The following is a 22,260-nucleotide window of genomic DNA, read 5'->3' as shown; positions in this document are numbered from 1 at the left end:
GATACTGATTCCTTTTGTGACATCTGATGCATTCCACTTAAGAAATGAGATGCTGTACAGGTTTATTAATTTTGAGGTGACACTCTTTAAGAAATATTACCTGTGATAGCCACTAGGGAGTTGAGCTATTTAAGCCTTTCGTTCTAAAAGTAATTTAACAGTTCAGTATCTTTCTGGGTGGCTATAATTGTTAGAAGTTCGATAGTCATGAAATTTAGTTAGCATTCTCGCTGTTGAATTCTTTCTTAATGTTTATTTGCAAAACCTCAAATATTTGTCTAAAGCCTTGAATTCTTTCCCAGAGTTATCAATCGTATACTCCCTAGATATGAAATATCAATTTTACATGCTAGCAAAATGGTATTTAATGGTGGCTGACAGGATAGTGCTTAAGGACAATATATATTGGATACTTAAAATTTTCTGTTATTTGACTCTTGGCACAGATCATTGAATTTAAGTTGTATTGAGATTGCAGGTGTAGCTACCTTAATAACCCCTGCTATGCTGCCTGTTTATTTAGTCTCAGACTTTCTTATACCTTTCTGCTTTCCAAGCATGCACAGAAGAAAATAAAACAATTTCAGCTCCTGCTTCATATCTACTTGCATTAAGAAAGACATCTAAAAAATATGAGGGGCAGTTTTCAGGATGTTTTTCCTGGCATCAAGCATGGAGCCATACCAGTTTTATGTTTTGTTGATAGCAGGTTTCAGTTTCAGTTTTTCTTTTTCTTACTCTTAACTTCTTGATTATACCTAATGATCCAGGGTTTTATCACATGCAGACTTTTTGGTAAACCTGGAGCTCATGCTCTATTTTATGCGCATATCATTTTCTCTTGAGTTTTGTTTTAAATTGATCACTGTGTATTTTAGGCAAATGCAACGTCTTCTTAATGGCCTCTTGGATAAAATACATTGTTCAGTTAGATAAGTAAATGATATCGTCTGGATTACTGAGCATGACTCATTTTAAATCACATTTGAAACAATTTCTTTGTTCACCCATGTGTCTTTCTGATTTGTAATACCCTTCGCTTTTCAGATAAGCCACAGAGATCAGGATTTGGGGTAGCAGCTCACCCTGAGGACTCTATCCTTAATGTCTTCCCTTTCATCTGTTGCTGGTTTTCATTTGATCCTTTTCTATATTTTTCTTGGTTGCTTCTGTGTATGCATGTGCACGTGTGGTATCTAAAAATTGACTATTCAAATTACATTACAAGAAATGATTGAGTTGACATGATGTTGTACATAAATGTGCTGTTGACTGAATGAAATGCCTCTATGGTTGATTCAGATATGTAAATTTGCACGTAATTTCTCCCACCTCTCAGGAAATGTCTGGGCACACCCTCTTCTTATTGTTTTTACTCACTTGTTCATCTGCCCTTTGGAACAATTTCTTACTCTTAAGTCCTTCTTGCTACTCTGAACTCTTAGCTTACAACGTTGGTGTGTGGTTGGAAGGGATAATATCTGTAATTATTGAACACCACATAAAGCTCTTCATAAAATGGAATGGAAAAAAAAGCAGAGCCATTAATGTTTGCTTTATTCTTTTATCTTCTCTCCTCTTGAACAGTTTAGCTTTACTAGAGCTAAATTAGATGAAGTAAATAATGATAATTCACAAAGAGATGTTTTCAAGGCAATGGCAGCTGGAGTGGAAAAGGTGCAGCTCTTTATTATATTGTTCCTTACATTCTGTCGCTACAACTGACTATACTAATAGCCCATTTATAAAATCAGTTTATGATTTAAAAGCTGGAAGATAGTAGCTATGGAGATAGACAATACTGTGTGTGGGTGTGCACTGTGCATGCGTGTCATGTCATGCAGTCTAGTCAAACTGCAACTTTGTGGTGTGGGTCTCTCTACCTTTTTGTGGACTCAGGGTCAGATTTTTCATTGGCAAGCACCTTGATCCACTGAACCTTCTTACTGACCCCAACAGGTTATTTTAAAGGTGTCTGTGTCATGAGAAGGGTTTGGTTGTTTTATTTTGTTGAGATTTTTTTCTCTTACAGTAAATTTTACACAATGCTATTTGATTTCTATTTGAATTGATTGGCATGATGGCCCACTAAGTGTTTGCTCATTAGTTTAGAGACTAGAAAAGACAAGTAATAAAATCCAGCAATTATGAACATTTGACCATTTGAGTGGTTAATGTTTAACAATGATCTCAGGCAAAAGCATCGTTACTAAAACCTATGTAATTGTGATGTTTTTGGTAAAATAGTCTAGTTTAAATTACTGGCATAGTTCCCATCTGTTCACAGTTCTGTTGAATGAGGTCAGATATTTCATATTTAAATTTTGTAGGTTGTACTGGAGAGATTTGAGGAGCCATTGGTGATAGAGTTTGAGAGACAGCTTATAGTCAGTAACTTTAGCCTAAAATAACTGCAGCTTTTCTGGCTATTGAGTTCATCACATAACCTGGTTAACTTTAGTGGTGAAGCACAGTCTGAGGTTACTAACTCATAAACCAGATTATCTGGCATTTCTACTTTCTCACAGTATGTACACGGTTGCTTTCTGATCCAAGGATCTTCCATTCTTGATCACAAGGAGAAACTGATTATTTATTGTTGGTTAGTGATACTGTGGAGTGCTGCACATCTTCCCACCCCCGGGGCTATGTGTGCTCTAGAGGCTTCCTTTCTCTTCATTCTCTATTTTTCATTTCTCCATAGTTCCCAGCTGGGATACAAACTTTCAAACAGCTTGAGTCTAGAAGATCTAAGACTTTTACAGATTTTTTTTTGCCTTTGGATTTTTGAAAATGAACATTTTAAAAGTTTCTTCCTTATTTTGAAGATTTCCATGTAGTGCCCATTTCTGGACAGACGGACAATTAATGCTGGGGAGTGGGGACGGTGGAAAAAGCTATGCTCATCACCTTGTCTGATGTGCTCTACCTGCCATTTCCTTTCTTTGACCTGATTTAATGGAAGTATTTCCACCTCAAAGGAGCTGCTCAAGAATGCACGTACTCTCACTCCTAGCTGGTGGCACAGCTTTGATGTCCTCATGCCCTTGGTTGAATGTGAATTGTACAACATGGCACATTTGCAAAGTATCATAGGGAATTGACCCATTTAATGTAACGTTCCTAGGCTGATGGGCCTTTAGAGCTGGAAGGAACATCATTTAGATCTTGCCAATTCTTTTTTATTAACAGAGGTGGAAATTGAAGTCCAGAGAGATTAAGTAATTTTATTCAACAAACATTAATTGAGCAGTGCACCATGTGTTAGACACAGTACCAGGTGCCGGGGGCTACAGAGATGAATAACTTTAAAGTCCCTGCTGGAGACAAGTACATAGTTCTCGGATCATACAGTTTGCAATTAGCAGATCAGGGCATAGAGTATTTGTGAATCATTCATGATCACATCTTTCTGGATTGCTAAGATAGAATTTAGCTCAACTGTCTGTCTCTTTTGCTATCTTTTAATCGTTCAATAGATGATTTTTTTTACTTCTTTTAAAACTAAATCCAGCATTCACCTGAACTGTTTTTTAACTAATGCTGATTATTGGAAGATGAATATAACCAAAATACCTCCATTTTCCCAGCTACTCAGCTGCCTAGTATTTGACGGAAGCAGCCCTTTCCACTGTGTATGTGGTTATTATTATGATGTGTTGCAATATTTGGGCTCCATTTGCCACACCTTCCTTCAAGTTCTCTTTTTCCCTTGGATCACTGGAGCTGATAGTCTTCTCCCCTCTCCCTTTCAAACTTTCATTTCCGTGGAGTTTCAACTTCCCACGTTCCAAACACACCATATGCGTGTGCATCTTTGTAACAACTAGCCATTAATCCTTCAATCTTAGCTTAAATGTCCTACTATGAACCTTGCCACCTTTTCAAGTTTCTGCGTCCTGCTACCCTTCTGCTGTTCATAGTGCCTCATGTTTGTTTCCAGCCCCGTAGTTCTTAGCCTGCATATCAGTCTTTCCCCTTCCTCCTGTTGAGAACAAGAACAGCTTCTCCAGTAACTGGTGTATATGCACACACTTTTTTTTTTTTTACTTATTTATTTATTTTTATTCTTTTTTAATTAAAATTTCCACCTGCTCCCCATTTCCCATTTCCCTCCCCTCCTCCCAAATATTGCCCTCCCCCCACTTCCCTCCCCCTATCCCCACTCCTCTTCTCCTCCCCCCACTCCATTCCCCCTCCCTCTCGATACTGAAGAGCAGTCCAAATTCCCTGCCCTGCGGGAAGACCAAGGTCCTTCTATCTACGTCCAGAAAGGTGAGCGTCCAAACAGGCTAAGCTCCCACAAAGCCAGTTCATGTATTAGGATCGAAACCTAGTGCCATTGTCCTTGGCTTCTCATCAGTCTTCATTGACCGCCATGCTCAGAGAGTCCGGAATCAACCCATGCTTATTCAGTCCCAGACGAGCTGGCCTTGGTGGGCTCCCAATAAATCAGTTCCACTGTCACAGTGGGTGGGTGCATCCCTCGTGGTCCTGATTTTTTGCTCATGTTCTCCCTCCTTCTGCTCCTCATTTGGACCTTAAGAGCTCAGACCGTTGCTCCAAATTGAGACTCTACCTCGATCCATCGCCAGATGAAGGTTCTAAGGTGATATGCAAGATATTCATCAGTATAGGATAGGGTCATTTCAGGTTCCCTCTCCTTAGTTGCCCAAGGTACCAGCTGGGGACATATTCCTGGACACCTGCGAACCCCTCAAGAGTCAAGTCTCTTGCCAACCCTAAGATGGCTCCCTTAGATAGGATATATACTTCGCTGCTCCCGTATCCATCCTTCCTATATCCCAACCATCCCAATCCTCCGAGCTCCTCCCATCCTCCCCTTCTCATATTTCTCATCCCATTTCCCCTTTGCCCCATGCCACCTCACCCGCAAGTTCCCAGTTTTTGCCCTGGAATCTTGTCTACTTCCCCCTCTCCATGCGGATGACTATATGATTTTCTTTGGGTTCACTTTCTTATTTAGCTTCTATAGGATCACACATTATATGCTTAATGTCTTTTATTTTATGGCTAGAAACCGATTATGAGTGAGTACATCCCATGTTCCTCTTTTTGAGTCTGGGATACCTCACTCAGGATAGTGTTTTCTATTTCCATCCATTTGCACGCAAAATTCGAGAAGTCATTGTTTTTTACTGCTGAGTAGTACTCTAATATGTATATATTCCACACTTTCTTCATCCATTCCTCCATTGAAGGGCATCTAGGTTGTTTCCAGGTTTTGGCTATTACAAACAATGCTGCTATGAACATAGTTGAACAGATACTTTTGTCATTTGATGTGGCATCTCTTGGGTATATTCCCAATAGTGGTATTACTGGATCTTGGGGTAGGTTGATCCTAAATTTCCTGAATGCACACACTTTTTAAACAACGTAATTGATTTACCCAGGTTACTTCACACTTGTTCAGGAAAATCTGTGTGATGGCTTTGTTTTCCCTTTCCTCCAAATTCCAGTCCATTCTCTTGTCGTACCTCTCCACATTTTGCTGACTTTATAAGCCAGGATCTTTCATTGTTGCCAAATAGCAGCTCATAGTGGTTTGCAGATAATGGTAAATTTATAGTTCTGTCAATTATCTGTCAGTATATTAATTCAGTTAAGAAGCTTAAACATAGCCCTTAGTTATACTGCAATCGATTGGCAAACCCTTTTTTTAATTCATAAATTATACACGCATAAACTTGGGCTTAGTCCTGTCTGATCAAATCTGAGTTTATAATTAGTGTGAGATAAATTATTGAATTTTTTTTACAGCTAAAGTAAGGGAATTTTACACTTTCCATTCTGGCAGAGAAAATATCCTATATAACAATACTGTTTGCATACTTAATTTTAGCCTAAACATTTGGGACCAGCAGCATACAGGTAGTCCCCAGGATGCACAAGAACTTTCTAGGAACTTTAGTATGCATGCTGCATAAAGTCAGGTGTATAGAGGTTGGTTTCTCTCATAATCTGCTTGTTACATTAGTTGTTAGATCTGCTTACTGAGTTTGGCTCTCCATTTAACTCAGGTTGGGGACCTCTGAGCTGTGTACTCTTCCTCACTGAAAGTTATAAGAATAAAGTTACAACATTCTAAAATGAGGAGTATCCTCAGAGTAAGAGTTATGTGCTGCCATCAGAACATTGAGAAAGAAACATTCGTTTATGTTTTTAGGATAGCCTTTTCTTTTACATTAGATTCCTTCTGTTGGCATAGAAGTAATGATGAAGATTTTCAGACTGGTGTGGTTGTGAATTTTATTTTGTTAGTTTGTTGGTGTTTTGTTTTATAGTAACCTCCTGATCTTGGATTGTGCTCAAATCTGTAAGATTTATTAGGTAAACATTGTGTGCCTGGGTGGCAAGATGCTCTGGCTTTCTCATTAGCAGTGACCCTGGGTGTTTTCTCACAGTCAGCAGCATTTGTCGGAGCTGCCCAGCATTCTTGTCATCTAATGGTTAGGAGAGCCCAGCTCCAGGTGAGGAGGTCACCTTGTCCAGCTCTCCCAGAGAGTGGGAGTTGGTTCACACACAGTACAGTTAGTTTCCCTTTTCTCCTCACACTTGAGCTCTACTCTTCTAGGAGGAGCAAGGGCTTAGTGCTTAGACAAAGGGAACACAACTGCATTTCTCTTACACCAAGGAGGCATGGGGATTTTAGTTGCCTTGTTATAGTCTCCAGTGCCCATTGATCTTGGAGTTGGTTCAGATTCTTGTCTGTCTTCCGAGTAGTGTGTCCAACGAACTCCACTCCTCTGAGCCTCTCCTTTTTTAAAAAAGGAATTAAATATAATTTAATATAAACATAACATTCATATTTAATATAAATATAATATAATTGAGAATTAAATGGGTGTAAACAGAGGCTGCTCCTTTGTTTCTGGGCTGCTCAGACCCAAATAATCACACAGAAACTTTATTAATCACAATACTATTTGGCTTCTGATTAAGTAACTCTTACATTTTAATTTAATCCATTTTTGTTAATCTGTGTATTGCCACAAACTGTGGCATACCTGAAAGGTTCTGATGGCTTCTGCCTGCATCTTTCTCCTTGGGCGGCTACATGGTGTCTCTCCAACTCTGCCCACACTCTCTCTTTATCTCTGTTCAGATTTCCTGCCTGGCTTTACTCTGCTAAGCCATTGACCAAAACAGCTTTATTTATGATGCAATCATATGCAGAAGGACATCTTGCATCAGAATGGTGTTTTTTATCAAGAAGCCAATATGGTGCTTTTCGTCTTCAAGGATATAAGGGATGCATGTACCTGCTTGGGCCATATATGCTGAGGAAAGAGAGGAGATTTGACCATAAAATTCAAAGAAGTTTTCCTGCGAAGCAGTTGTGGTGCTTGAGTATGATCTTGTTGTTTGTTAGTTAGTTTGTTTATTTAAGACAAGATTTTACTGTGTGACTCTGGCTGGCTTGGAACTCCTAGAGTTCCACCTTTCTCTGTCTCCCGAGCGTTAGGAGACAGGCTTGAACATGTTTTTGCAAAACATTTGATTTTTTTTAATTGATAAATCGATTTAATTGGCTTTAACTGAGATGACAGTCATACTCAGGTAAATAAATAATATAAAAGACTAAATGGTGGTTTTATGGGGCGCATTCAAAAAGCAGACAGTTTGAAGATCATTTTTGGGATCAGATATGGGCCAACTTGATCAATTGTGTTCATAAATTATAACTGAGTAATCTCTTAGCGCTCAACCTAATATCAATATTTGTATCTGAAAATTCTCATAGTAGTGTGGAAATTGAATTTGATCACATGCCTGATGTTACTCTTAGATTAAAGAGTCAGTGGAATATTATCTTGAATGTGCTCATTTTTATTTTTATTATAGTAAAACACACAAAACACAAAGTGTTATGTATACACACATTTTTGTGAAATACACTTATTAACCTTTTTCGTTTTGTAACTAACTCTGTGAAGTAGCAATTTCCATTGCCTTTCTCCCACAGCTGGGACCAGTGAACTCTATTCCCTTACCTCCCCAACTCAACAGTTACCTTAAGAGAAATTTCTAGAGTTCACCGAATAACAAAGTATTGGCAAGACCAATAATTGTAGAGAAATGTATTGGGTTGCTGTTGTCAGGTTTCCACTGAGTTTGCTGTCTGTACCAGTCCTTTATTCACATCCTGCTCCATAATACAGTAGCCATATTGGCATGTTGGAATTAACTTGAGTTTTCCTTCTTTACCTTGTGGTTGGGCTTTAAAGCCACAGGATGATTCAGTGCCCACGAGAGTGTTCAGTAGAGTTGTTCAAGAAGAGTTGTACCCTTATTGTGTAATTTGCAGGCTCTGTAGATTAGATACAGACTGGCTTGGAAGACTTCTGCTTTACTCCTCGCCAGTTGTTAAATCTTTCAAGCATTTATTTCTCTGCCATCACATATTTGAACTATGGAAGCTTTTTCATGTGCATTGGCCTTTTTTGGTTGGGTGTTTGTGCACATATGCGCAGTGGATCTGGCCACGGGTGTAACAGAGTTTGACCTCTCAGGAATGGGTTTATCAGAGCCTTGGAGACAGGGGCTAGTAAAGCCTTGTACACGTGAGGCTCCAGGTTCAAAAGAGACTTGAATCACTGCTGTCCTCTAGTCAGTTATACAGAGAATACTTCTGGCTACTGTGTCACATATAGACAGGAAACAGACCACATGAGTTGGTTAAACAATGCAAATAGAAAGAATAGTAGCAGAGTATGGGAATACTGAAAGGGTACGATGAACCCACACTGCATGTGTTCTACTGGAGGGGCATGCTGTTTCTCTGAACGTCAAATTTTTCAGGTCTCAGAAGTAAAGCTCATAATTCCAGCTCTGTTGATTGTTGTGTGGATTTTTACAGAATTGTATGTTAATGTGCCAGTCACACAGCAGGCACCAAGCAGTTCATTTTGCTTTACTGTAATTTTAAAAGGAAATTTAGAGTAGTGTTGGCTCAGTTTGTGGCAAGAGTTAGGAGACCAGCAACAGGAAAGTAAGGTGTAGTTGCCGTGGTTAGTGGTGATATGGTGGGCATAAAATATTTTTTAAAGATTTGTTTATTTATTATGCATACAATGTTCTGTCTGCATGTATCCCTCTAGGTCAGAAGAAGGCACCAGATCTCTTTACAGTTGGTTGTGAGCTACCATGTGGTTGCTGGGAATTGAACTCAGGACCTCTAGAAGAACAGTCAGTGCTCTTAACCTCTGAGCCACCTCTCCAGCCCCCATAAAAATATTCTTCCTTCCTTCCTTCCTTCCTTCCTTCCTTCCTTCCTTCCTTCCTTCCTTCCTTCCTTCCTTCCTTCCTTTTTTTAGAATTGGAAAATCTTTTTTAGTTCTTTTTTTCCCATTTATTTTTAGAATATTTATTTATTTATTTATTTATTTATTTATTTATTTATTTATTTATTTATTATGTGTACAACATTTCCTTCCATGTGTGCCCGCAAGCCAGAAGGGGGCGCCAGGTCTCATTATAGATGGCTGTGAGCCACCATGTGGTTGTTGGGAATTGAACTCAGGACCTCTGGAAGAGCAGTCAATGCTCTTAACCACTGAGCCATCTCTCCAGCCCTAGAATATTCTTTTTTATTATTAAATTTTTTAATTAAAAATTTCCACCTCCTCCCCGCCTCCCTTTTCCCTCCCCCTTCCCCCACTCCCCACGCCCCACTTCTCTCCCCCTCCCTCTCCAGTCCATATATATGGACAGTGAGCCTATAATTCGCGATCCTAGAGAAGCTAAATAAGAAGGTGAACCCAAAGAGAAACATATAGTTATCCAACTGGATATTGGAAGTAGTCAAGATTGCTGGGCAAAAATTTGGGAACTGGGGGGTGGGGTGGGATGGGGGAAAAGGGAGATGGGGAGAGAAAAGTGAGAAGGGGAGGATGGGGAGAACTTGGGGGAATGGGATGGCTGGGATAATGGAAGGATGGATATGGGAGCAGGGAAGTATATATCTTAATTAAGGGAGCCATTTTAGGGTTGGCAAGAGCCTTGACTCTAGAAGGGTTCCCAGGGGTTGAGAGAGATGTACCCAACTAGGTCTTTGGGCAGCTGAGGAGAGAGAGCCTGAAATAGCCCGATCCTATAGCCATACTAAAAATATTCTTAAATAGGCACAATTTCATTTTCTTTTATGGCTTGATCTGGAGAATTGTAAAATCATTCTTCGAGATCTGTGTGCCAGTCTCAAGTTGTTCACAGGGCAAACAGCTGTGGAGTCAGAACCCTTGGTTGTCCTTGCTCGCTTGCACTCACAGGTTGCTGCCCTGTGGGCTTCTGTTACTTGTGAACTTGTTTACGGGGCCCAATTAAAGGCAGCAAGAGGAGACAAACAGGTGCTCTGTGGTCAGTTTCAGATGTGGTGAAGGACATCTAACAACAACCTCCACTGAGTTCTTGCTAAGGTCCTTTCTTCATGTGTTATCTATAGTGAAACTGTTGTGACTGCTGGGTGCTCAGTGTGTGTGCATGCATGTGTGTGTGTGTGTGTTTGTGTGTGTGCGCGCGCATGTGTGTATGAGGGGTTTGTGGTGTTTTGTGGTATTTGTGTTTCATAGTCTCTTTTCTCTTCATTTGCCCATTTTTCTTCATTATATTAGTGGGTGGTAAATGGTATTATGGTATTGCCTTTTGGTTCATGCCATGTACACCATACAATAAAGGAAAGTGGTCTTCATTGTGTGATATTAGATGGGCCTGTCGTAGTATGACTGAGAGTAGGCTGGCTTGGTGGTACTAGACATGGCAACTTAATTTAAACCTTGGAGGGATGCAACTGGCCAAACAGGAAGTTGGTGTCTAAAGGGAAGTCTTTCTGCTGTGCACTTACATAATTCAGTCTCCTGTTTTGAAATGCACAAGAATTTATTGCATAAATTTGACTGGAACTCTGGCTCAGTTGAAGGTTCCTCTGTCACCAGCTAAATAATAGTGTCATACCGAGCATCATTTTTCCTTCTGTGTTGTTCTAGGAAGAAACTTTTATAGTTATCATTGTTAATATGGTGAAGAAAAGATATTCACAAAGAGAATCTACAGAATGATACAATCTCCAAATAGACCCATCCCATCCCATCTCTTGTTGGTTGTAGAGAACATCAGTGTCCTATTGTAAGAGATGCATTTCTACTCTAGTCCTTTCTCCCTTCGAGAGCTGTGTGAGGGCTTGTGTAGCACTTTGCTGTGCTGGATGTTTTCACCCGGATCTAGCCTGTGCTTTAACGGGGCTGTTTCTTCTGAAGACATTGACTCTCCACTTTTTAGCATGGAGGAGAAGATTTCAACATTACTAGAAAAGATGATTTGAGGCCAGTTGGTTAATTCTGAGCCTTCAATGAAAAGGAATGTGGTGCCAGTAGGGCAGAGTCAGTTGTGAGCTAACTGGTCCCTGCTGCTATATAGGATACCTATATTCCAAAACCTCTGTGTTACCCTTTGCCTTCACTGTTTAAGTTTTTATTATTTATCTATTACTGTTACTTTTGTCTTTTTATTTCTGGTGCTGGGGATCAAAGTCAGTCCTTTGTGTATGCTCTACCGCTCAGCTACATCCCAGCAGAGCCCTTGTCTTTGCGGAATACTTCTCCCGTCTCCTTTTCTCTTCTGCCTGTAAACTCTGGCTTTTGTGGTAGGCTCTTTAATGTCATTGCCAGTGAAGGACTTTTCCCCTTTAACACTGACTCAAGTTTCTAGTTCATCTCAAGAGTTTTTAGCTAGGTAGAAAAGAGACTCTTCTCAGGATGCTAATTATTTTTCATTTTTCCTCTATTCCATCTGTTCATTTGAACAGCAGCTGATTTCATTTAGCAAAACCTCATCCCTGTTGTATATCTGACTGTTACTCCTCCAGAACAAAGGAAGGACGGGGCGATTGTACTGCTTCTTCCTTTCCTTCTCCCGTTTATTTGTTTAGTGTGTTGCAGTGGAGCTCAGTGCAGAGCCGGGGTCCCAGTTAGGCGTTCAGCCACTAAGCTGCATCCTATGCTCCTTTTTTTTTTTTCTTTTTGGTGTTGGAGATGAACCCAGGACTTCATGCTTGCTGGGCAGACACTCCACCACTAAGTTATAGCCCAAGCTCTCTTTCATCTTAGCTCCAAAACAACCCCCGAAATATTTTCTGTTTAGGATTCACCTTAGATTTATGAGGGTTTGGTTGTTTTTCTCTTTTCTTTCTTTACTTCATCTCAGGTAGTTACTTGTTTGATTTAATTGTAGCAATATATTTAGTGTTGAACTGTTACAGTGGGGCATTTTCAGTTTATCAGTTCAGCTATCCTTGAATAGTAGTTGGATTTCTGATTTTCTGATCACTACTGGCTATTGGCAGATTGTGTCGTGTCTCCCGCCCCTCGCCCCAAGCCAAAGATGTCCAGTTCATTGTATTAAACCTGTAAAGAGACAGGCAATTGCCTTAAAGATATAATGGAACAGGACATGGACACACATGCTTGTCTCTATTCCCAGATCTCAGAAGGCAGAGGGAGGAGGATGGGAAGTACAAGGTCTGTTTAGAGTTCTTAGACATTCTGTCTTAGAAACCAGGCTAAATTAAAAAGAGCATATTGATTGTTTGGCTTTTATTTTCACAGTTGTGCAGTGAGATTTCAAGCCTAGGTGCTCTGATACGATCATTAATGGCCAGCATTCATAGTCAGCTAATGTAATATGAGGGAGGCCTTACTCATTGGATTTGCCAACCATGTTATGGAGCTTCAGTGGCAACTCTCTCCTTTTAAACCCACTTAGAGCTGTATCGGTTTTACTGAGTCCCATTATCACAGTAAGTACATTTGAATTGACAGAAATATTTTTTCTTCTTTTATTCACCATTGACATTTTGCAATGGTGTGGCCTCATGCTGGTTACATTTTAGAAACCATAGATCTACACACACACACGCACACACACACACACATACACACACACATCTTCCCTTGTAAGGTGTGGCTGGTAAGATAAGACCCTATGAAGTAATTAAATTATAGTACTAATGTAGGAAGTGATTAGTGTTGTAACCGTGCCTTATCTCTTCTGTCTCTTGACATTAGCTCTCTTGTTAACACCATGTCTGCTGTTGTAAAACTTAACTCAGCTAAGTAGGTTTTCCCATGGAACTTGTATTTTCCAGCCTGCTTTCTAAGCACGAACTTAGAGTTCACTTATTTTCTCGATTAGATGAAAACTTATCTTTTTGCCTTACTTTCACTGCAAAACCATTTAAAGAGCTAGATGATCATGTTGACAGTCATTGGAGGGAACTGAAGCCGATCACCAGGTAGACCTGTAGCTCCTACCACGGTCAGGAACCAGACTCCCATTATTTGGTTGGCAGCAAGTGGTCCGCTCATTCCCGATTACCTAGTGCCAGGAGACGTTTGAAGAATGACACCTCATCTCATGGTTGTCTTCTGGGGTACTGACCTTGAACTTTGTTCTTTTGAAGTGTGCCATGTCTTGCTGTTTTCTTATCCCGGACTTGTCTCCTAGGTCCTCTGCACTCCTCTACAGAAGGTGGTGCTGCCATTGTTTCTCATCAGAGCAGATTTTTCTTCTCAGAGCATTCGTGGGTGGAGAAAAGATGGGAAGTCACACCTGTGCAGGAAGGACAGATGGGGCAGGTCCCGGGGCTCGCTTTTTTAAATTTTTTAAAGTCGTCCGTGCCCCCCCCCCCCCCCCCCCCCCGTGAATTTGAGACCTTCCTTTCTGTTGGCTGCATAGTCTCTCACTTGCAGTTCCTGGCTCCTTTTGGCATTTAGGTCTGTGAGGTGCCTTGCTGTTCTTTTATTCTACCCTTCCTCCCTCCTGCAGAAGCTTTTGCAGCGAGGTGAGGGGACTACGTAAGGTTTGCTACTTGAATAGTGGTTAGGACCCTTAGAGCCTTCAAGCTATTTATTCTCAGTCTTGATAGTGTCTTTAGGGGTGGGGGTTGGCATTCGGCCAACTCCTTCCCACTTTCACTGCCTGTTCTCTTTCCTCCCCTTTCTCGCTGCATGTGAGCATAAACAGCAAGCACTTCTGGAAAGGCTCTTAGTTGGCTTATGTAACTGAGTAGGAGAACAGTCTCTTGAGGGAGGTTTTTTTTTTTTTTTTTTTTTTTTTTTTTTTTTTTTTTTCTTACATGATAGTCTTGAAAATGGTTCTTTAATTTTGGGATGTGCAGGTTCCTGTGGAATATCATCGTGTGCTGTGCACTGGAGATAAGGGGTCAGTCCTTTCAAGGACGCAGGCTGCCTTCATTTCTACTTCATTCACTCTTTTGCTTCTGTGACACTGTTCTGCTGGCAGTTTGCCAGGAGACATTTGTAACTGGGACCGTTTTGTGGAATTGCCACTTCCTCTGCCCCTTTCCTGTTACCATGGTAGTGTAAGACTGGCCCTCAGGAATGAGTGAGTGTCTGCCTGCCTGATCTCTGCTTGGGTGTGGTCAAATTGGCTTGCTCTGTAATAGAATCTCAGAATCTCCTCCTAGTGTTAGATGAGTTGGTACTGAGGAATATTTGGAAGCTGTCTTCCCATCAGTCCTTGAGTGTCACCATTTGTCATCTCTCTAGAAGGTCAAGGAGTATTGAATTCCCCAATTGTTATTAACCTACTTGTTATTTTTACTGAGCCATTTTCTTCACTCCAGCTTTTCTAAACCTCTGATCTCTTTTTTCTTTCATGACATTGGCTTCTAGACTAAGCCCATTTGTTATTCTTTCTTTTTTTGCTTCCCAGCATTTTCAAGTGTTGCTTATAGACCTTCACTTTTTTCTTTCGGTCCCTGGGATTTGTGTGAAATGTATTGGTTGTAAATTTAGTACTTACCCATATTTGTATCTTGCTTATTCTTAAGATGTATTTCAAGTGAGGAGTACACATAGAGCTAGTTAAGAAATAAAACTCTCCTCCACCCCCGCCCTACCCCCAGTGCAACAACTCCTGGTATGTGTTTGAGTATGTGCAGCTTGTGTGCACACTCTCATTTGGCTAAGGGAGCTACTCGTTTAAACTTCACCTCTCCTGCCTTGTAGCTTTGTGCTTAGCAGACTTTTTTTTTTTTTTTTTAATAGTAGAAATGTGCTGCTCTCTGTGTTCAGGACTACAAACCAGTGGATATCCTTGTGGACCTGTCTCATGGCTGTCAAGGGAATTGAAAGGTCCTTGATTGTAAATATGCCCAGGGCATGTGATACTGTTCCTATTTTAAGTCTATAATTCAAATGGAAATTGCAGCCTTTGTTTATTAAAAAGCCATGTGAGGCAGAGCTTCTGGGACGCGTCCATTATTTACTGTTTGAAATTTTATTCATTTAAGTCTGATCATGTCTGTTCTTATTTTAATTCAACAATTTTAAGATTATCACGGAGTGTGATTCTGCTTGGCTACATTAATTAATGTATTATAGTTTGTTTTATTTTTAAGACAAAAGTCAAACTTCTTACTGACCCTATTTATTTCATAGCACATTTTGTAGTTAAATATTCCCTTTGCATCATGGAAAGCCACATCTGTGCAGAATGGCTTTTCCCCCCTTGTTTTGATAGAGGAAAAGAATATAATGTGTGTTTTGTGAGGGGAATAGCAGCCAGTTAGTCTGCTGCACACAGGAATAAAAGTAGAAGACGTGGTGAGGAATGGGTGGACGTGATCATCTGGGTTTCGTGGTAGTAAACACCCAGCTTCTGTTTTCAGCCTTGACATTATCCCATATTTGCTCTTTAATGTCACGTATTACATTTATGTACGAAAGTCCCTGCATATCATCCATCATTAGCCCTGTTAGTCCACTGTCCTTTATCTTCCTCTATTCTGTATCAGCAACTATTAGCTGTGTTTCATATCTGTGTATATGTTTATAACTTTGCTGCTGACACGGGTCTATGAATAATAGGATAATACTCTTTGTATCTTTCTGTAACTTCCTTTTCTTTTTCAGTATTTTGAAATTTATTCCATGGTTTTATTGCTCTAATTCAGCATGATTGTTTTGTTCCATTATATGACCACACTATGCACAGTGTTGATATGGATATTGATATACATGTCTTCTGCGTGGGGCCTGGGGTCTATACTGTAAGTAGCATTCATTAATTAGAGGGGTGTGCCATCCCGACATCAGTGTGCAGTACCATGCCAGAGTGACATTTTATATTTCTGTCAGTAGGTAAAGGGCATTTTCAGTTTCTCCATATTCTTTCTAAGAATTTTTGTCAATGTTACAGTTGTAACGTAGTTTCTTTGGTTATTAAAATTATTCTTTTTTCATCGGCTTACCATTCTAAGTTCTTTAGTAAAGTACTGAATATATCTTTGCTTCTTTTTTCATCAGTGTTTTTTTCCAGTTTGTCAGAGTTTCTAACCACGAGTGAATTTATCTGAAAAATCAGAAAAAAGATTCCACCACACCTCCTGTTCCTCAACCTAAAAGAAACTTGCATCTATACAGAAGTAGACCAGCATAGGTTGCTGTCCGTGTAAAGCCATTGCCCCCTTTGGTGTGTAACAACACTGCTGTAGTGGTCATCGTCTCGATCTAATAACACTCCTCTTTCCGTTGCTGGGCTATTGCCTGTCATTTCTCTCATCTGAAACCTCAAACTCTTCACCCTATTTTTTCACAGCTCCCTCTTCATTTCTGTTTGTTTTCAGCACAACTATTGTTTGCTTTCTCTCAATTTTCAGAAATTTTCTCTCAATATATTCATTTTTAGTTCTAATGAGACTTTTATTCATACTGTTGTAGGAATCAGCCATGATAAGCTAAATATGAACAGATCACCCAAATGACGTTCTTTACTTCAGCCTTTATCACCTGCCAGAGTAGGAATCAGCGATTGATAGGTTTAGTGGAGGCCTGAGTCTCAGTAGTTTACCTTGAAGCAATACCTGGTTGCAGGAATGACCAGAAACTCAGATTACCTGAGCACCACCCAAGGACAGACCATAGAAAGGAAATGCCTAATGTTCCAACCGTTGGAGATAGGATCACCTGCCAGCACACACTCACTAGGACACACCTAGACAAATGTCAGCCAATCAGGGGTCCTAAACCTCAGAAACCCCTCATCCACACCTTTACGACTACTGTAAAACCCTACTGTAACTGAGCTCGGGGCTCTCCGTTTATCCCAGTACATTGGACATACAGAGAGATCAAGTTTGCAAACTTGCATAAAATAAAGGCTCTTTGCTTTTACATATGGGACTCGGTCTCCTTGTTGGCTTTTGAGGGACTTAGCGGATTTGGGCATAGCATTATCCCCAAGAACTACCCTCATGAATTTACCAAGACCACTCTTAGCTGGTATCAGAATTTGAACCTTCACCCCTATCTTGCTTAGTTCACATTTCAGTATTTGATACAACTCATGAGTCCATCTGCTCCATCACTGTTTTTAGCCGTTCCCCTCTCCCTGTACATATTCGTTACCTCTCGGTGCTAGACAGGTTCCGGAGGATCCAGTTACCACTCTACATGCTGCAGCTTTCAGACTATTAAACCGCTTCACACATACTCCAATTCTACATTTGTGCATCCAGCTGTCCACTTATCTCCACGTGGATCTTAGCAGCTGAAGCTTGCAGGACCACAACTCGGCTCCTGCTCTTGCTTCTTTCTCTAGTCCACACCATCTGGTCTCCCTCTTCATTTGATGTCCCCTACTCATTGGATCCAAAAGTCATCCTTGATTTTTGCCTTCCTTTCACATTTCACATTCTATTTAGTATCTGTCTTTCAATTCTTGTGTTTCTTTCTGACCACAGCTTACCTCTTCGCTGCTTCCACCCATTTGTAGTATAGCATCATGTTCTACCTAGATTGCTATATTAATTTTCCAATGTATCTGGCTTCCCTTGTTACAATGTAAATTCTCCTCCGAAGATCATGGTGATACTGATGTTAATCACATCCCTTTAAGTATTTTGAGTGGGGAATGTAAATTGAGGTTGCTGGGAAATAAGCTGCTTCTCCTGTCTCCCTTGTTTGTTCTGGAGGCCTAGTATCTCTATCTTGTCTTGAACCCACCCAGTCCTCGTGATTTGCAGTTAGTTCTCTTTGCTTGAATTCAGATGACCACTTCTCCTTGAATCTTCCATTAATCTCAGAAAGTGTAATCTCAGTAAACCTGCCACAAGCATAACATGTCAGCACTCCGCTCAAACTTCCTATTTTATGACTAGAGATTTTAGGGATAGGATTGGAAAAACCTGAAAGCAAGGATTTGACAGGAGGTCTCTGTTTTGTACTTCAAAAGATCTTTGACCCCACATTTCCCTGTTATGGTTACTGGCCTAAAATAAAATGCCTCTTGCAAAAGGTCAGATGTATCTTCATGTGCTGAGCTGTGGGTGTTGGGCCTCTTGCTGGAGGAGGGGGACAGATGATTGCAGTTATCTCTCTGTCTCTAATGTGAGTCATTGCAGGGCCTACACGCAATGTCAGTTCTCAGGAGGAATGGTGATCACAGCACATATTGGTTTGTGTATTATTCGCCCACCAGATAAAGCAAGCATTCTCTTCTATTTTTATTTTGAAAAAAATATTTCCATGTAAATTAGAATCTAAACGAGACAGTCCTTTTTAGCAGAAGATTCAGCTGCAGTCCTCTTTCCCCAGAATACATTCCATACCTCAATTGCCTCTTAGAGATTTCAAAGGCTTTTATGTACCTGGTGATTTAGAGGAATTGCTTTTATTTTGTGGCTTCTTAGGGACTTCTAATATCTCTGTTGTAAGATGTTTGTAGATGTCAATAGCTCCTGGTTCTGACAGGTTAGAGTAACAAGATCGTTCTGTTTGCCCTTGCTATCCCTGTTTTCTGCTTGTGCTGTTTGTTCTTTCCTAGCACCATGAGAGACATAATCAGACTCCGAGTTCCCCTGTTTATTATTAGGGTGCTTGCTGGCATACTGTTTCCTCACTTTTCTTCTTTTGAGGGCATTTTGTATCAGTTCGGTCTCCAAGAGTACCTTGAAAATATTATTCTTGTTTACATGAAATGTATATATCATCCTGTGTCCTTCTCTGGGATACTTTCCAGAATTATATTTCTTGCCTTTTAGTATTAGCGTTACAGTCAAGTGTCATTTTCTCATTCCTGTGTGGAGGTTCAGGGTGTGTAGGTAGGTAAGGAATAGAAATTCAGACTTCTTGGCACGGCGTAAGGCTGTGAATGGTAAACATCGTTGTTTTGTTCAATTAATTTAAAACATTTTTGTTCACTAAGACTTTTGTAATCATACTGCTCCTCTTTGTAAATAGATTTTTTCTCTCTTGCTTGGTGAGTGTGAATCTGTTGGTTCTGTTTTATTCCTGAGGGCTGATTCTGATAACGATTGATTTTTGTCTTTATTAAAAATCCTGATGGAACTGGGATGGAGTTCAGTGGTAGAAGTCTTTCCGAGCATGTGCCGAGCATGTGCCAAACTCAGGTTTGAATCCCTTTACTGAAAAACAAAACAAAATCTTGTCCATTGCTCATAACTAAAATCTGTCAGCAATTCTTCTGTGCCATTGAGTGTCATCAGTAACTCTTTTCAGTACTTCTGTGTTAAATGTTATATTTGCAGCAAGCATCTATTCATGATGGACCAAAGAAACAATTCCAGCAAAGTTCATCTTTGCAAAACAAAGAATTTACTGGTTTTACAGAAGTGGGTATGGTCCTTAAAGGAGCACAAATGATCCAAAGCTTACCACACCACAGAGCAGCCCACCCTCCCATGAGTGATGACGGGTGTAAGCCGGGTCCGGATACTTCCATTCATCAACTGCAGACTGCTTGGGGGTCTCTTCTCCCTAGGAACTCCTTTAACCTCGGGGAGGAACCTGAGCTTTTAGATTCGGGTTTCTGTGATTTCTGAGGTTGGTTTATTTCCTGCTGCACAACGACTTCTTAATTTGTGGTCCCTTGATTATACCTGACTTTCAGGACATTTATAAAATATTCATAAATACATTTTTTAAAAAATTGCCCACCATTCCCTTTAGACCGGGCAGCTCCTACTTAGCACGTCCACTTTGACTCTTCTCCTGTTCTGAGAATTGGCTGTGTAATTCTCGTGTTAGGATCATACATATGCATAGGTGCTGGTCCTCTTGGTGCGGGACCTTTTTCTGAGATTGGACACTCTGTGCCTTCTCTTTCTGATAATTGCTAGGACAACAATCCCTTTCTTTTTCTTTAATTCCACAGAGGAAGTCGATGACAGTGGGATGATGAATGTGAAGCTCAAAATTTCTTGTAACTGAAAGAATTATTTACATTCTCATAAGAGATTTTCTTGTCCATGGCACTGAATTGAAATTTCTTATGTGTTCAATACATCAAAGCTTAGTTAGCTTCTGAGAGGAAACGCCTACTTCATTTTCCTTTTCCTTAATATTGACATTAGGATGAGTTTTGAATAAAGCATTAAAATGATGAAAGTTCTTTACTTGAAAGCTATTTAAGGGAAAAAAAAGAAGGTACAAATACCCACTTAATCTGAGCATATACTAAACGGGAGGTCCTGTATGTGGCTCTGAGGAGTTAGAAGAAGAAAGAAATGTGTAGGATCTTTGTTGTCTTGGAACTTCAAGCCCCATGTGAGACACTGAAGCCACCATATCAGACTGGATACAATCTCTTTTTTAAGCACATCTCGCCAGTTTCCACCCCCACCCAAGGCAGGCCGTTCTGGACTTCTTAGCCCTGTCATCATGACTCAGTGTTGTATGTCTACCATTTTGTTTCCTCTGTTCTCTGAGTTGTCAGATTCTGATAATTCATTTCTTTAAAAGGTTCTCATAGCTCTTAAGTTCTATTTATTCCTACTCCTCTCACTTTATCAAGATTTTCTCATCATCTGCAGGTGACGGTTGTTTGGAGCAACCTTGGAAGAGGAGTGTAGTAGGTCCATAAGGTGATGAGCCAGGTTGTACACATTGAAAATACATTCCACATCTGGTGGGGGTGGCGCACGCCTTTAATCCCACCACTCCAGAGGCAGAGGCAGGCGGATCTCTGTGAGTTCGAAGCCACTGTGGTCTACAAGAGCTAGTTCCAGGACAGGCTCCAAAAGCTACAGAGAAACCCTGACTCGAAAAAAACAACAACCAAAAAAAAAAAAAAAACCAAAACTTTCCCTCTCTTTTCTTGCTCTGTTTTTTTTGCCCTGAAAATACATTAGATTTTAAGTCAACAAACCTCTTCTGGATCACTTCTTTCTTTTCATTTCCCTGAATTCTTAGCACATCTTTGGTGTTGCTACTTTGTATCCAGGATCTCTTGTATTACTGTATTACATTTTGTTTTGAGTCCAGCTGTATATAAAGTAGCTAATATGTAAGTATATTTTTGTATAAATTTACATATCACCTAGTTTATATAAAATAATATATTTATATATTAGCTAGTTTATATATAGTTAGTAGTTGGTTGGCACTTAAAGACGGTTTTGAACTTAGATTTACTGTGTGCTTACGTGTGTCCAGTGGGTTCCAGAGTATACTGAATTTCTTCAGTGTTGCTCATTTCCAATTTGGGTCACTACACTCATTCCTTTTGAGCCTGCCATTTGAGAAGCATTTCAACCAACAATTTAGTAACTAGTTATATGGTCTAGCACTTAGTTGACAGTAGGAGACAGGCTCACATATATTCCTGTGTGTTACAGTATTCCCTTTGTTAATTTTTTCCCATTCTTTAATAGCTTTGTTTGTTGTTGTTGTTTTGGGGCAGGATAAGAATAAGAAGCTGCGCCCCCTGTATGACATTCCCTACATGTTTGAGGCCCGGGAATTCCTTCGAAAAAAGCTCATCGGGAAGAAGGTAAGTGATGAGCATGCATTTGTAAACGTTTGGACTTGGTCTCATGCTTTAGGAGCGAACATTTTAAACGAGGTTCTTTCTAGGCCTTTTAGCAGCAGAGGATATTCCCGACCAAGTCTAGTGGAATTACTTTGATATGAAGAGAGGTGTGTCTATGTGTCAGGAAGCGATACCCTTTGGGAGATGTTTAAAATTGGGGCCCTGACCATAGTTTGATTGTCAGTGCTCTCGCGGCAAGTTCCTGGCTCAATTCCAGTTTCAATAATTGTGCATTGCCCCATGCTGCATTCATTTGGCTCTTCTATTCTCTCCAGCCACCTCCATTATAAGTATGGGACCATGGGAGTTAGTAGTGAGGGAAAGTTGCTGCTTTTTGTGTGTTTCTTCTACTTCTGAGGAGCAAGATGACTACAGGAGAGAGAAGTCCTG

General features: G+C 40.2%; 1 protein-coding gene across 1 annotated transcript in view; it reads left to right on the top strand.

The window, feature by feature from the left end:
- Snd1 (staphylococcal nuclease and tudor domain containing 1) overlaps positions 1-22,260 on the top strand; it is a 408,394-nt gene that overhangs the window by 124,809 nt on the left and 261,325 nt on the right. The window contains exon 11 of the mRNA XM_057771546.1: positions 21,742-21,831. Coding sequence (XP_057627529.1) covers positions 21,742-21,831 — 90 coding nt within the window. The remainder of the gene's footprint in view (positions 1-21,741; positions 21,832-22,260) is intronic.

The sequence above is a fragment of the Chionomys nivalis genome, chromosome 1 (assembly GCF_950005125.1).
Source record: "Chionomys nivalis chromosome 1, mChiNiv1.1, whole genome shotgun sequence".
NCBI classification, from domain to species: Eukaryota; Metazoa; Chordata; class Mammalia; order Rodentia; family Cricetidae; genus Chionomys; species Chionomys nivalis.
The sequence above is the reverse complement of the archived record's forward strand: the minus strand, read 5'-3'. Positions and strand labels throughout refer to the sequence as shown.